Source organism: Corvus moneduloides, chromosome 23, assembly GCF_009650955.1.
Source record: "Corvus moneduloides isolate bCorMon1 chromosome 23, bCorMon1.pri, whole genome shotgun sequence".
Taxonomy (NCBI): domain Eukaryota; kingdom Metazoa; phylum Chordata; class Aves; order Passeriformes; family Corvidae; genus Corvus; species Corvus moneduloides.
The window spans coordinates 5400661-5414056 of NC_045498.1; the positions used below are offsets into that span (position 1 = coordinate 5400661).

General features: G+C 63.8%; 2 protein-coding genes across 4 annotated transcripts; both read right to left on the reverse strand.

The window, feature by feature from the left end:
• Window positions 1–212: 212 nt before the first annotated feature.
• LCK (LCK proto-oncogene, Src family tyrosine kinase) lies at window positions 213–10326 on the reverse strand. Of its 2 annotated transcripts, none has more exons than XM_032132256.1 (13): window positions 10239–10326; window positions 6088–6194; window positions 5894–5975; window positions 5719–5809; window positions 5515–5613; window positions 5286–5389; window positions 5053–5202; window positions 3754–3906; window positions 2874–3053; window positions 2355–2431; window positions 2094–2247; window positions 1617–1748; window positions 213–867 (listed from the first exon to the last, which is right to left on the reverse strand). In XM_032132256.1, the coding sequence occupies exons 2-13, from the start codon at window positions 6187–6189 to the stop codon at window positions 665–667; spliced, it is 1527 nt and encodes a 508-aa protein (XP_031988147.1). In that variant the 5' UTR covers window positions 6190–6194; window positions 10239–10326; the 3' UTR covers window positions 213–664. The 2 variants fall into 2 exon arrangements, with proteins under 2 accessions (XP_031988147.1, XP_031988148.1); XM_032132257.1 differs by having other exon boundaries at window positions 10165–10252.
• Window positions 10327–11244: 918 nt separating this feature from the next.
• On the reverse strand, window positions 11245–13357 carry FAM167B (family with sequence similarity 167 member B). Of its 2 annotated transcripts, XM_032132302.1 has the most exons (3): window positions 13230–13357; window positions 12165–12444; window positions 11245–11755 (listed from the first exon to the last, which is right to left on the reverse strand). In XM_032132302.1, the coding sequence occupies exons 1-3, from the start codon at window positions 13334–13336 to the stop codon at window positions 11492–11494; spliced, it is 651 nt and encodes a 216-aa protein (XP_031988193.1). In that variant the 5' UTR covers window positions 13337–13357; the 3' UTR covers window positions 11245–11491. The 2 variants fall into 2 exon arrangements, with proteins under 2 accessions (XP_031988193.1, XP_031988194.1); XM_032132303.1 differs by lacking the exon at window positions 13230–13357 and having other exon boundaries at window positions 12165–13117.
• Between the last annotated feature and the right edge of the window lie 39 nt (window positions 13358–13396).

Here is a 13396-nt window from a genome sequence, read left to right on the forward strand (position 1 = left end):
CATGGGAGGGGGGGGCCCAGGGCAGGGTTGACCCACGTGGGTGGGCGAGAGGGGGGCCGGGGGGGGTCTCACAGGGCTGGGGTGGGGGTCAGGGGGGTCTGGGGGGTCCCAGGGGCTCCCCGGCACGGGTTGGTGCGAGTGGGGTCCATCTGCCGTGGGCATCACCCCCGCGTGCCCCATCCCATGGCAGCCTGGCCCTGCGAGGCCCCCGCTGCTGAAAAGGCCTTTATTTCCCCAAAATCATTATGGGACGGGTCCTGCAAACGCCGTGGGGGGAGAAGGAGCATCCCACGGCCAAGGGGTGCGGTGGCCAACGCTGCTGGTGGGGCTCCTGCCATCACCGGGGGGCACAGCCAGAGCGGGGTGAGGTGACCCCTGGGCAGCTCCTGAGGGGCTGGAGCCTGGATCTGCCCCCTGGAAAGCGCAGGGACAGCGTGGTGGGCACCAGCAGAGCCCCTCTGTGCCATCCCCCTGCTTTTGGGGCTCTGCTTTGGCCGTCCATCCCCTCCTGAAGGGGTGAAATCTGCTGCTCCCAAGCTCTGGAGCGCTTCAGATGTTCACTGCGAGCCCCAGGCAGAGTTCAGCCCATCCCGGGGCGGTGTCCGTGGAGTTCTGTGGGCATGGGGGGCACCCCCAGCACCTCAAGCCAGGTGTGTTCCAGCTGTCAGGGCTGCTGCTGGTACTGGCCCTCGGTGGCCGTGAAGAAATCCTCGAGCACGCTCTTCATGAACTCGAAGGTGGGGCGCTCCTCGGGGCTCTCCTTCCAGCACTGCCTCATCAGCTCGTACAGCTCCGCTGGGCAGTTGTCCGGCTGCGGCATCCGGTAGCCCCGCTCCAAGTTCTGGATCACCTCGGGGTTGGTCATCCCTGCCAGGACAATGCCCAGGACTCAATTTGGGTGGGCAGGGACCACCCTGGGGTTGGTCACCCCTGCCAGGACCCAATTTGGGTCACCTCTATGTCACAGGTGTCACCCTGGAGTTGGTCATCCCTGCCAGGACCCGATTTGGGTCACCTCTATGTCACAAGTGTCACTCTGGAGTTGGTCATCCCTGCCAGGACAATGCCCAGGACTCAATTTGGGTGGGCAGGGACCACCCCAGGATTGGTCACCCCTGCCAGGACAGCAGACAGGACTCAATTTGTGTCACCCCAGTGTCACAGGGACCACCCCAGACTTGATCATCCCTGTCAGGACAATGCCCAGGACTCAATTTGGGTCACCCCAAAGTCATTGAAACCACCCTGACCTTGGTCACCCCTACCAGGACAACCCCCGTGGCACCCAATTTGTGCCACCCCCACCTCACAGGGACCACCCCAGGGTTGGTCACCCTTGCCAGGACAATACCCAGGACCCTCTTTGTGCCACCCCCACCTCACAGGGACCCCCCAAACCCTCCCAACCCCCGAAGGGGCGTGGTGGGGGGACCTTCCATCCCCCTTCCACCTCCTCCAAACCCTCCCCGCGTGGCTTTGGTGTCCCGGGAAGACCGGCGGGGATGGATGGATGGATGGACGGAGGGCAGGGAGCCAGGCTGGCAGCAGCGTGCGTGCGGCTCTGCATGCACACACTCGTGGGCGTGCCAGCCCCGCAGCTGCCGGAAAATCCTGACCTGGATAGGGGATCCGGCCGTAGGTGACGATCTCGGTGAGCAGGATCCCGAAGGACCACACGTCCGACTTGATGGTGAACGTCCCGTAGTTGATGGCCTCGGGTGCCGTCCATTTAATCGGGAATTTAGCCCCTGGGAAGCGGCGGGAGGGGAGGGAATGAAGCGTCCTGGCTGAGCTGGAATCAGCCCCAGCTGCGTTTAATCCGATGCGACAACCCCCAGCCACGCTCTGTCCCTGCCTGGGGACCAGCTGGGCTCGGTGGCAGCCCCCTGACCCCGCAGTAGCCACCGGGCAGGGCTGCCAGCCCACCCCAAGCAGGAGCCCCGCATCCCCACTCCAGCTGTGGGGAGAGAGATGGAAAAGGGGAAAACATCCTTGCACCCCCTGCTCGCCTCTCCTGCAGCTCCCAGGGTGGGTTGGGGTCCCTTTCCTGATGTCCCCAAGCTCTGGCACCCCCGGGGCTGGCCGGGGCTCACCCTCCCGAGCCGTGTACTCGTTGTCCTCGATGAGCCGGGCCAGCCCAAAATCGGCGATTTTGCAGCACAGGGTGTCCGAGACGAGGATGTTGGCAGCCCTCAGGTCCCTGTGGATGTAATTCTTGGCCTCGATGAAGGCCATGCCTTCAGCAATCTGTAATTTGTCATTATTAATGAATTGCAAATCTTAATGAACACCTCCAGCCCCACTGAGGTGGTTTTTTCCCCACTTCCATCCCCGTTTCTCTGCTCGCCCCTCACCTGCGCTGCCATGTCCAGGAGTTTGTTGGTGCTGAGCTTGACTCCTTCCGAGGTCTTGAGGAAATCCACGAGGCTGCCTGCAATGAAAGCAGCAGTTCTCAGCTTCTGACGGCTGTAGGGGTGGTCACAAGGGAGCTGTCACCCCCTCAAAAAAATCTCCCAGCCCCCAGGAAGGTGGGCAGGGGGGAGCGGGCAGAACACCCTTCCTGCAAAGTCCTTTTTCCCCCCTCTTTTTTTTTTCCCCCAAGCTGGAGGTGGGAGAGAGCAAAGCCAAAGCTTCCCCAGGGCTGAAGGCCAAGGAATCTCTAAAACGAACGGATTTCCCCAGCTCCCATCTTTCATTTTTACTGGTTTTGGAGCCGGCACTGGGAGGTGCTGGAGTCACATCCCTGGAGGAGTTTAAGGAACGAGCAGCACTCGGCGCTCTGGGCTGGTTGAGGTGGGGATTTTTCACAGCTTGAACTCGATCTTGAAGATCTTTTCCGGCCTTAAAATTCCGGCGGGGGGGTGTGGCCTCACCCTTCTCCATGAACTCGGTGATGATGTAGATGGGCTCCTTGGTGACCACGGCGTAGAGCCGCACCAGCCGCGGGTGCTGCAGCTTCTTCATCAGGTTGGCCTCGGCCAGGAAGGCGCTGGGGGACATGCTGCCAGCCTTCAGGCTCTTCACTGCCACCTTGGTGTGCCCGTTGTAGAAGCCTGAGGGGAAAAACGGGGAAGAACAGGATGGGGAGAGGGACTCCAGGTGACAACAGCGGTGCCAGCCAAGGAGGCGACACCGGGGCTGCTCCACGGAGCGTCCCAGCCCAAGGAAGAGGTGCTGGAGGTTCCAAAAGTTGTTTGGGAGTTGTAAAAGTTGGCTGGAGATGGAGTTTCACACCCCAAAATGCCTTTGTGATGTGGCCGGAGGGTTTTTGGGGCGGTCACAGCTCGGTGCTGGCCACTTCCTGTGGCCACGCTTTGAGGCAGCAGCAGGCACGGATGTTTCCGAGTGGGGTTTTCAGGGAGGGTGTTGAGAGCTGGGTTTGGAGTGGGATGTGGTGCTGGAGGAGCTGGGAAGTGATGCCAAAGCCTGGCTTTGGCTGGGAAGGTGGAGGGGACTTTGTGGGACAGCCAGAATCCGTGGGAATGAAGGCAGAGACCCCCACGGGGCTGTGGGGTCCCCCCCTCTCTCCACCAGCAGAGCAGGGATCCAGGGATGGGAGAAAAGGGAAGTTTGGGCTGCTCTGAGTGAACCAAAGCTGCCCCAGGGCTGAGTTCTCCCACCTTCCAGGACCCTCAAAGCCACAATCCCACACCTTGGGCTGCGCTGGCTGCTCCATGTGAGATCCCAGCTGGATCTTTCCCGGCTGGAGGGTCCTGCTGCTCACTCTGGTGGCCCAGTTTCACCCTGACTCACCCATCCAGACCTCTCCGAACTGCCCCGCTCCCAGCTTCTCCACCAGCTTCAGCGACTCCCGCGGCACCTCCCACTCGTCCTGCCACCACGGCTTCTGCGGCTTCTGCGTCCGGCAGGGTTTGCCCAGGCGGCAGCAGAGCCCGTCGGAGCTGCCTGGGCCAGGGAGAGGCAGAGCTGGGCCAGCGCAGGGCACCCGGCACGAGCCAGGGGCAGGGAGCAGCCTGTCCTGCTCATCCCATCCCAGCCGGTCCCGTTCCCTTTCCCGTCCCCTCTTGTTCCATTCCTGTTTCATCCTGTACCGTCCTGTCCCGTCCCATCCAGTTCTCTCCCATTCCCATTCCATCTTTTCCCTGTGCTGTCCCGTTCCATCCTATCCTGTCCAGTCCTTTTCCATCCCATCCCATCCCATCCCATTCTCATCCCATCCCATCCCCATTACACCCTGTCCCATTCCATCCTATTTTAACCCATTCTGCCCCATCCCATTCCCATCCCACCCTGCCACATTCCTATCCCATTCCATCCTGTTCCGTCCTATCCCGTTCCATCCTGTCCCATCCATCTGATCCTGTCCCATTCCCATTTCGTCTTGTCCCATAACACCCTGTCCTGTCCCATCCCAGCCCGCAACATTCCTATCCCATCCCCTCTTAGTCTGTCCTGTTCCCACTTCATCTTGTCCCATAACGTCCTGTCCCATCGCATCCAATTCTCTCCCGTTCCCGCCCCATTCCCACTCCGTCCCGCCCCATTCCCACTCCATTCCCGCCCCATTCCCACTCCATTCCCGCCCCATTCCCACTCCATCCCTCCCCATTCCCGCCCCATTCCCCCTCCGTTCCCGCCCCGTTCCCGCCCCACTCCCACTCCACTCCCACTCCACTCCCACTCCACTCCCGCCCCATTCCCTTTCCATCCCCGCCTCATTCCCGCCCCATCCCTGCCCCATTCCCACTCCATTCCCGCCCCATTCTTGCCCCATTCTTGCCCCATTCCCACTCCATTCCCACTCCATCCCTCCCCATTCCCGCCCCATTCCCCCTCCGTTCCCGCCCCGTTCCCGCCCCGTTCCCGCCCCACTCCCACTCCACTCCCACTCCACTCCCGCCCCATTCCCTTTCCATCCCGCCCCATTCCCACTCCATCCCGCCCCATTCCCGCCCTATTCCCACTCCATTCCCACCCCATTCCCGCCCCATTCCCTCTCCATCCCGCCCTATCCCCGCCCCATTCCCACTCCATTCCCGCCCCATTCCCACTCCATTCCCGCCCCATTCCCGCCCCGTTCCCATCCCGCACGTGTGTAGTGCTGCACCAGCTCCCTGAGGCTGCCGAAGGGGACGCGGGGGGAGATGTAGAAGCCGCCGTTGTCCAGGTTCCGGATCTTGTAGTGCTTCACCGTCTCCCCCTGGCTCTCGTCCAGGTCCCGCACGGACAGCGAGTACGAGCCTGGCGACAGGGACGGGGACAGCGGCTGGGACCCCGGCACCCATCCCGTGCTTCCCGGATCCAGAGGCACCCGCGGGTGGTACCTTTGGAGGTCTCGCTCTCGCGGATGAGGAAGGAGCCGTGGGTGTTTCCCGAGGCCAGGAGCTGCCGCTCGGCGTCCTTGCGGCTGATGTTCCTGAAGAACCACCTGGGGACACGGGGCAGGGTGAGGGATGGGGCGGACCAGGCTTTTGGGGTTCTCTGGGATGCTCCAGGCTCCCTCGCACAGCTCGGACGCCGCTGGGACACGGCTGCTGCTCGGTCCCTACTCACGGCTCGGGCTCCAGGCTGTTCACCAAGGCCACGAAGTTGTGGGGGATCAGCCCCTCCTGGCCCGTGGTGAGCGACTGCGCCTTCCACCACTCCCCGTTCCTGCCGGGACACAGCGCGGTGAGACACCCCCCGTGCGGCTGCCAGGACCCTGCACAGATCCCCGGCAGCTGCAGGGGTGCTGGGACACTGCTGGAATTCGCTCACTCTTCCAGGACGCGGAGCTTCTCCCCCTTCCGCAGCCCCAGGTCCCCGTCGTGCTTGGGCTCGTAGTTGTACAGGGCCACCACCAGCTTGTCTGGGGGAACAAGCGCAGGGACGGGGTGGCAGTGGCCGGTTTGGGGGGGTGTCACAGCCACCCCATGCCGCGGCCAGGCCTCACCTTGCATGGGCGAGCACGGAGGTGACGCGGGCTCGTAGGACACCAGAGGGTCTTGAACCTCGGAGTTGTTGCGGATCAGCCTCTGCCAGGGGACAGGAGCCCTGTGAGCCCTCCCCTTGTGGGATTTGGCCATCCCGTGGCCACTTCTGGAGGTGTTTGGCCGCTGGGATGGGGGTCTGTCAGCCCCTCCTCACCTGGCGCTTGCCGTCGGGCTCGATGGGGTAATTGCAGTGCTCGCAAATGTCGATGTTCTCGATCCAGTCCTCGTCGTAGTCGGAGCTGCAGCAGCAGCCCATGGTGGCTGTGGGGGGACAGAGGTGGCACGGGGAGCCTTGGGACCCCCATCCCTGCATGCATCCATCCATCCATGCACCTTCCCACATCGCCTGGCCCACCCCAGCTCCTCATCTGAACCGGGGGCACTCCCTGACTCCGTCACCAGCCGTTATTTCCTCCTAATTTATTCTGCCTTCGTTAATTAAAACCACTGAAGGCAATTAGTCCCCAGCCTGAAGCTCCTCTGTCCCCGGCGCTGCCTCCTGTGCCAGCTCCAGCCCTGGGGCTGATCCCTGTGCTCTCCCTGCAGATAACAACCTCATCATTAATATTCCATTAGCAATTAATACACTCCTGCAGCTCGGCTTTAATGAGGTTTGGCTGGGCAAACCCCGATCCTAAAAGCAGCTCCTGGGCTCCCAGGTGGATGTGGGCACTTCCAACGTCCTTTTCCTACAAATTCTCATTCACCCCACTTCTCCTGCACCAGAGATGTTCCTAAACGCCCATCCCTGCTCCGGGATTCCTCTGCACCTCACCCTGGACCACCCAGCACCCTCCAGCCTCAGCCACGGTGCCACGGGTGACACTTCCACCCGCGGTGCCACCACGGCGTGGGCACTGATGTCATGAGCGCTGCGTGGGCTCTGCAAACCACCCGGGCACCTCCCGCCTTCCCAGGAACGCTGAGCGTGGCACAAAACCGGGAGCAGCGCGTGGAAAGGGCGGCCCACGGCCCCGGAAAAGGCTCTTCCGCAGAATCCCCCGCGCCCACACGGCCGGGATTCATCTCTGACCCCGCTTTTCCAGCCTTAGCTCCGGGGCTTCTTCAAGCGCCCTGCTGCGGTTTCCGCGGGGCCGGGAGGGTTTTGTCACCGAGAGCCAGCCCAGGTGTGCCAGCCCCACAGCCAAACCCCGCCGTGCCAGCTCTGATGTGGTGGCAGCGAGGCCGTGCAGCTGCCAAGGTCCCCGTCCTCGCCAGTGCCCGGTGCCCAGCTGGGCTGGGAGAGGCTTTGCTGGGGGATGCCGGACGCTGGCACCGCTTTGTCCTTGTTTTCCTGCCTGGGAGCCGGGGTTTTCTCCAGCACGCACAGAAATCCACCTCCTCCCACGGTGCAAAGGGGGACATGGCAGCGGGGGCTTCCTTTGAGTGGGGAAAAGGGTTCCCCAGGGAGGGTTTGAGGTCCTCAGGTAGGGGTTTGGGGTCCCCATGGAGGGGTTTGGGGTCCCCATGGAGGGGTTTGAGATCCCCAGGTAGGGGTTTGAGGTCCCCAGGTAGGGGTTTGAGGTGCCCAGGGAGGGGTTTGAGGTGCCCAGGGAGGGGTTTGGGGTCCCCAGGGAGGGGTTTGAGGTCCCCAGAGAGGGGTTTGGGGTCTCCAGGGAGGGTTTGAGGTCCCCAGGGAGGGGTTTGAGATCCCCAGGTAGAGTTTGGGGTCCCCAGGGAGGGGTTTGGGGTCCCCATGGAGGGGTTTGAGGTGCCCAGGGAGGGGTTTGAGGTCCCCAGGGAGGGGTTTGTGGTTCCCAGGGAGGGTTTGGGGTCCCCAGGGAGGGGTTTGAGATCCCCAGGTAGAGTTTGGGGTCCCCAGGGAGGGGTTTGGGGTCCCCATGGAGGGGTTTGGGGTCCCCAGGGAGGGGGTTGAGGTCCCCAGGGAGGGGTTTGGGGTCCCCAGGGAGGGGTTTGAGGTGCCCAGGGAGGGGTTTGAGGTGCCCAGGGAGGGGTTTGGGGTTCCCAGGAAGGGTTTGGGGTCCCCAGGGAGGGGTTTGGGGTCTCCAGGGAGGGGTTTGGGGTCCCCAGGGAGGGGTTTGAGGTCCCCAGGGAGGGGTTTGAGATCCCCAGGGAGGGGTTTGGGGTCCCCAGGGAGGGGTTTGGGGTCCCCAGGAAGGGGTTTGAGGTGCCCAAGGAGGGGTTTGAGGTGCCCAGGGAGGGGTTTGAGGTGCCCAGGGAGGGGTTTGGGGTCCCCAGGGAGGGGTTTGGGGTCTCCAGGTAGGGGTTTGGGGTCCCCAGGGAGGGGTTTGGGGTCCCCAGGGAGGGGTTTGAGGTGCCCAGGTAGGGGGTTGAGGTCCCCAGGGAGGGGTTTGAGGTCCCCAGGAAGGGGTTTGAGATCCCCAGGAAGGGGTTTGAGATCCCCAGGTAGAGTTTGGGGTCCCCAGGGAGGGGTTTGGGGTCCCCAGGTAGGGGGTTGAGGTCCCCAGGGAGGGGTTTGGGGTCCCCAGGGAGGGGTTTGAGATCCCCAGGGAGGGGTTTGGGGTCCCCAGGTAGGGGTTTGGGGTCCCCAGGGAGGGGTTTGGGGTCCCCAGGGAGGGGTTTGAGGTGCCCAGGGAGGGGTTTGAGGTGCCCAGGGAGGGTTTGGGGGTCCCCAGGGAGGGGTTTGGGGTCCCCAGGGAGGGGTTTGAGGTCCTCAGGGTGCTGCCAGCCCAAGCCCCTCAGCTTGCACTTCCAGGTTTGGTTTTCCAGACCTGGAGTCCCCTCCCTCAGGTCCAGAGGTGGCCAGAAGACAAGGACTGTCCCCACAGTGGCCAGAGGGAGCAGGTGACGGGCGATTTTGGCCAGGAGAACACCCAGAAGTGACCTCCCCATGCTCTGCAATGCTGCTTTGGGGACTCAGATATTAAATCCCACCCTGCTGCCTTCAGCTCCTGGTGGCACCCATTTGGGGACACGCTTTGGCACCCAGAAAGGGGTTTGGCCACGCTGCAGGCAGGCTCACAGCGTTAAAACCACAGATTTTCTTTTGCTGACTCTTCCCTGATAATTCCCAGGAGCATCAAGACTTCCTACATTTCCAGCTGGTAGCCAGAAGAGTGAAAAAATCAAAAAATTCACCAACATTTTGCGGGCCTTTCTGAGCAAGACCCAACTCAAGATCAGCTCTTAGGGACAAGAACAACAGCAAAGTACCCTCATTTCTTGGCCAGAGCAAAGCACCGCTGAGAAATCCCATTTCCATCCCCCTGACCCCATGGAGGAGAAGCCCCAAACCCCTTCAAACAACCTCCAGCAGAGGCGAGCGGTGCCAGGAGCTGTTTTTTCCTCCCGGGGTGAGGAGGGAGGTGCTGCTATGGTGCCTTTTTTTCTTACAGCCCCAAGCCACAGCGTAATTTCCACCGAGCAGCAGCCGTTTCACCTGCGCCAGGGCCACGCCGGGGGGAAGGGGGGAAGAAAAAGGGGCGTTTGAAGTCGGCTTTTTTGGTGGCTGCATCTGTGCAACCGAATTTCTTTGTGCACAGGGGCCTGGCAGGGAGGGGTGTGGAGGTGCCCCTGCCGTGCCAGGTGTGCGACGGGTGGCTTTGCCAGGCGTGTGTCCCTCTCCCTGTTTTTTTCTCTGGAGTTGGGCTCCCTGTCCTGTGCTGTCCCTTCCTCCCACGTGGCCCTGGCCAGGTGCTGTTGGTTTGTCACCGGTGTGGGTGGGTGTGAGAAGAGCTGAAAATCTGGGCTGACCCCATCGCTGATGCTCTTCCGGACTCACCAGAGTGTCCTTGAGCCAGCTGTGAGCCAGATGTGACCCCTCTGGACGGACACCCAGCGCTGGCACAGCCCCGCAGGGCCACCAGGGACCGTGTCCCCAAAGCCGCCTTTGCAGCAGCGAGGTGTTGGCACCGCGACAGCACCAAAAATGGGAATTTCCGAGCGCCCGAACCCCCAAACCGGGCAGGAGCCCCCGAGGGAGCGGCAGCGAGCTGCTGGCTGTCCCTGCACTGCCCTCAGCCACAGCCCTGGGGACAAAAGTCCTGCTGTGCCCTGCAAATGCGGGTTTGGGGAGAGCCCTGCCAGGGGCCCAGCGCTGCCACCCCGGGCAGGACCTCCAGGCGGGCAGGGGACATCGGGACAGAGCCTTTCACTCCGATGTCCCCACCTGGGAGGCCCCAAAGGGACGTGGGGCCCAGCCTGGCTGCCCCCATCCCCACCCGGCGTCCAGCGCTCACATCCCCCCGCAGCAACGAGCCCGAACCCCCATTCCCATCCCTCCGAGGAGCCCTCGGAGAGCAAAACTCACCCCGCACCCCCGCAGGCAGCCGGGTGCTCCCCAAATCCCAGCGGGACGCGCAGACCCCTTCCCCCGGCTCTCACCTGTCGGCAGCGGGGTGAGGACCGGCCGCTCTCAGAGTCCCATGTCCAGGTGGGGCCGTGCCCGTCACCTCCTCCCCATCCCCCCGGGACCCTGCGGGGCACGGACAGGAGCCCCCCGAGCGCGGGTGGGACCCTGCGGGGCACGGAGAGGAGCCCCCCGAGCCCGGCTGCGCTGCCGCCGCCGCCGCCGCCGCCCGCTGCCGCTCCCCGCCTTGCCCCGGCTTCCTGCCTCATGAGCAAACTCAAGAGGAGCTGGTTCGCAGCTCTCGCACGACCGCAAAGAGCGAGTGACAAACCCCGACGGCTTCCTGCCATCCCCGGCCCCGCGGGGGTGGCCGAGGGGATGCTGAGACCCTCAGGGTCGCGGGAGGGGCCGGCGACAAGCAGGGGGGTGGTCGTCACCTGCTGCCCGCGCCCCTCTGTCGCCGGTGCTGTCCCCTCTCCTGTCTCCCTCAGTGCCCTGCCAGCCCCTCCACCAGCTGTGGGGCACATCCCGCACCCCGCAGCCCCCGATTTGGCTGGCACCGCTCTGGCACCGCGGTGCCACTGCAGAGTTTGGCACCTTGAGAGGTGCAGTGATGAGGAGCGGAGCTGAGGGGACACGCTGTGCCCCTGCCAGGCTGCCAGCCCCGCGTTTTGGAGCCAGCTCGGAGCAGAGCAACCACAGCACCATTGTCTTGGCTTTTTTGATCGAACGCGAAGCCACAGGGAGTTGGTGGCAGCTCGGTGAGGTACAGGCAGGAAGCCCAGAGGTGTCGGCGGGGGGGCAGTGGCAGCTTGGGGGACGCATTCAGGCTCTCCTCATGTCCTGGGAAGGAGAAACAGCCCCCAAAACGATCCTTGGGTCATCCCATAACTTCTCGGAGTCACCCCACAGCTTCCCCGCGGCTCTGCTTGCACACGGGGTTCTGCGAAAGTCACCTCCCCAAGTGGCACCTGGAGCTGCCAGCATCCCCAGAAAAAGGCCTGGAGCCACATCTGGAGGCACAGATAAGGAAAAAAAAAATCAACTCTCACCCTCACCTCCTTTTATTCCGCCTCAGAGGGCGGCTCCCCACATTTCCCACCGGGCCAGGCCCCAAAACACCCCGTGCCCCATGGGGACGGCGACGATCCCCGTGCCACCACCGCATGGCATCGCCCTGGGAGCAGCCCTACGGCTCGGCGCCGCCTGCCCCGAGTCCTGAGGGATTTGGGGAGGGATCCTTGAGCCCCAAAACACCCACGGCTCCCCCGCAGCCTCCGGGTGTGGCTCAGCAGAGGGAGAAGCGCCGGGAGTTGATGTTCATGCGGGTGACGCCGATGTGCTTGAGCGGCGTGGAGAGCAGGAAGGCGGCCTTGGGGGGGATGTTGCAGAGCAGGTCCGAGTCTTCCTCGCAGCCCTCGAGGCCGAAGGTGGCGTCGTCCAGCATCTCCTTGTGCTGGTGGCAGGCCTGCTCCACCTTCAGCCGGTGCAGCCGCGCCCGCAGCCGCATCAGCTGCTGCGCCAGGCGCTGGTCCAGAGCCTGCATTTCCCGCTGTGGGGGAGAAGGGAGAAGGGATGGAGCAGGATCGGCTTTGGATCAACTGCCTGGGCAGCGCGGGTGGGGCTCGGCCAGGGCACAAACCCAGCGGGGACCACCCTGGAATCAACCCTGGCACAGTCACAGCTCAGCTTTGCTGTCTGTGCCACCCCCGGAGCAGCAGGAGGGGGGTGACAGGCGCTGACCCCCACGAGGCCACGACCCCCGGTGCTGTGCGGGGGCAGGAGCAGAGCTATGGCACCGGAGAGCCACAAAAAACCCTGGAAAAAATCCGTGTACAACCAGCAAGGCGGGCAGGGGAGCTCAGCTCCCACCGTGGCCGGAGCGCCCTGACCCTGCCATGTCCCGCCAGCTCGGGCACGGAGGAGTTCGGTGGCCCCATCCTTGTCGCCTTCCTACTCACCAGCTCTGTCCTGAGCCACTCCAGAGCCGCCTCCACGGTGGCAAAGCCACACACGCCACCATCCTGCTGCTCCTTGGGGTGCCCGGGGCTCTGCTCTGCCCCCCAGGTGCCCGCGGGGGTCCGAGCACCCCAGCGCTGCCCCCTCACCCGGGCTTCCCACTCCAGGTACGAGGGTCTGCGGGTCTGCAGCTTCAGCTTGGCCGTCAGCGCCTTCACGCTGTCCAGGTTCTCCTCCTCCCAGGTGGGCTCCTCCTCGCCCAGTTCCTTGAATTTCAGCTGGCTGAAGGCCATGGTGGGATAAAGAAGAGCCCTCCCCAAAGCCCCCGCTGACCTCTGTCCACTCAAACCCTCCTCCCCAGGGAAATGAAGCCCCCACCCTGACCACGAGCACCCACCCACTCACTGCCCCAGCTACACCCGATTCCCGGCTATTTATCCACCCCTCGAGGACAAGTCCGATGGGCAGGAATTTCCTCATCCAGAGGAGCGCAAAGGAGGAGGTGGTTTTGGTTGGGTTTTTTTTTTTTTTTTTTTTGGGTTGTTGTGTTTGGTTTTTGGTTTTGTTTTTTATCATTCCTTTCCTTTTCTTTTTTAACAGCATTGTCTCCGCCTGGGAGGAGACTCCCCGTTCCCGGACGGAGCCTTCGCCGGGCACGGAGGAACGGGAATGATTTATCCCCGGGTGCAGCCGCCCCTCCTCACCCGGGGGGGGCCCAAAAAAGCCCAAGGAAGGAAAAAGAAACGGAGGGGGGGGGACCCACGGGGGGCAGCCGGGGTCCCGCACCCGGACGGGACCTTAAGGTGGAACCGGGTCCGGATCTGCCCTGTGCCACCTCCTCCCTACCCGGCGGGCTCCAGGGGCAGCGGCGGTGGCTCAGGGGTCTCACCTGTGTCCCCCGGCTCTCACCTGCCCCGTGGGTGCCCACCCCCGTCCCCTCCAGCCTCCCCCCCCCCCCAGAGTAGCCCCCAAATACTCCGCGTGCTCCCCCCTCGCTGCTCTCCGGCCCCGCTGTCCCCCCGCGTGTCCCTTCCCACGGCCCCGCCCGTGTCCCCTCGCTGTCGCACCGCACGCAGTGACCCCCCCAGACCGAGCTCCGGGGATCGCCGCGTCCCTCCGGACCGGGCCACCTTAAACCCGACATCCGCCGGCCGGGCCGGGCCGTGCGGGGCATCGCCGCCCTCTCGCTTCCACCCCGAGCTCCCCCTCCTGCACCCCCAAATCCCCACGCTCT

Excerpts from the sequence above, each read along its gene's own strand:
- LCK (XM_032132256.1), bottom strand. The coding sequence starts at position 6,189 with ATGGGCTGCTGCTGCAGCTCCGACTACGACGAGGACTGGATCGAGAAC. Across the intron at positions 5,390-5,514 it reads AACAGCCTGGAGCCCGAGCC|GTGGTTCTTCAGGAACATCA; the intron begins GTGAGTAGGGAC and ends CCGTGTCCCCAG. Across the intron at positions 1,749-2,093 it reads CGAGTACACGGCTCGGGAGG|GGGCTAAATTCCCGATTAAA; the intron begins GTGAGCCCCGGC and ends GCCGCTTCCCAG.
- FAM167B (XM_032132302.1), bottom strand. The coding sequence starts at position 13,336 with ATGCCCCGCACGGCCCGGCCCGGCCGGCGGATGTCGGGTTTAAGGTGG. Across the intron at positions 12,445-13,229 it reads TGGGGGGGTCACTGCGTGCG|CCAGCTGAAATTCAAGGAAC; the intron begins GTGCGACAGCGA and ends CATGGCCTTCAG. Across the intron at positions 11,756-12,164 it reads AGTGGCTCAGGACAGAGCTG|CGGGAAATGCAGGCTCTGGA; the intron begins GTGAGTAGGAAG and ends TCTCCCCCACAG.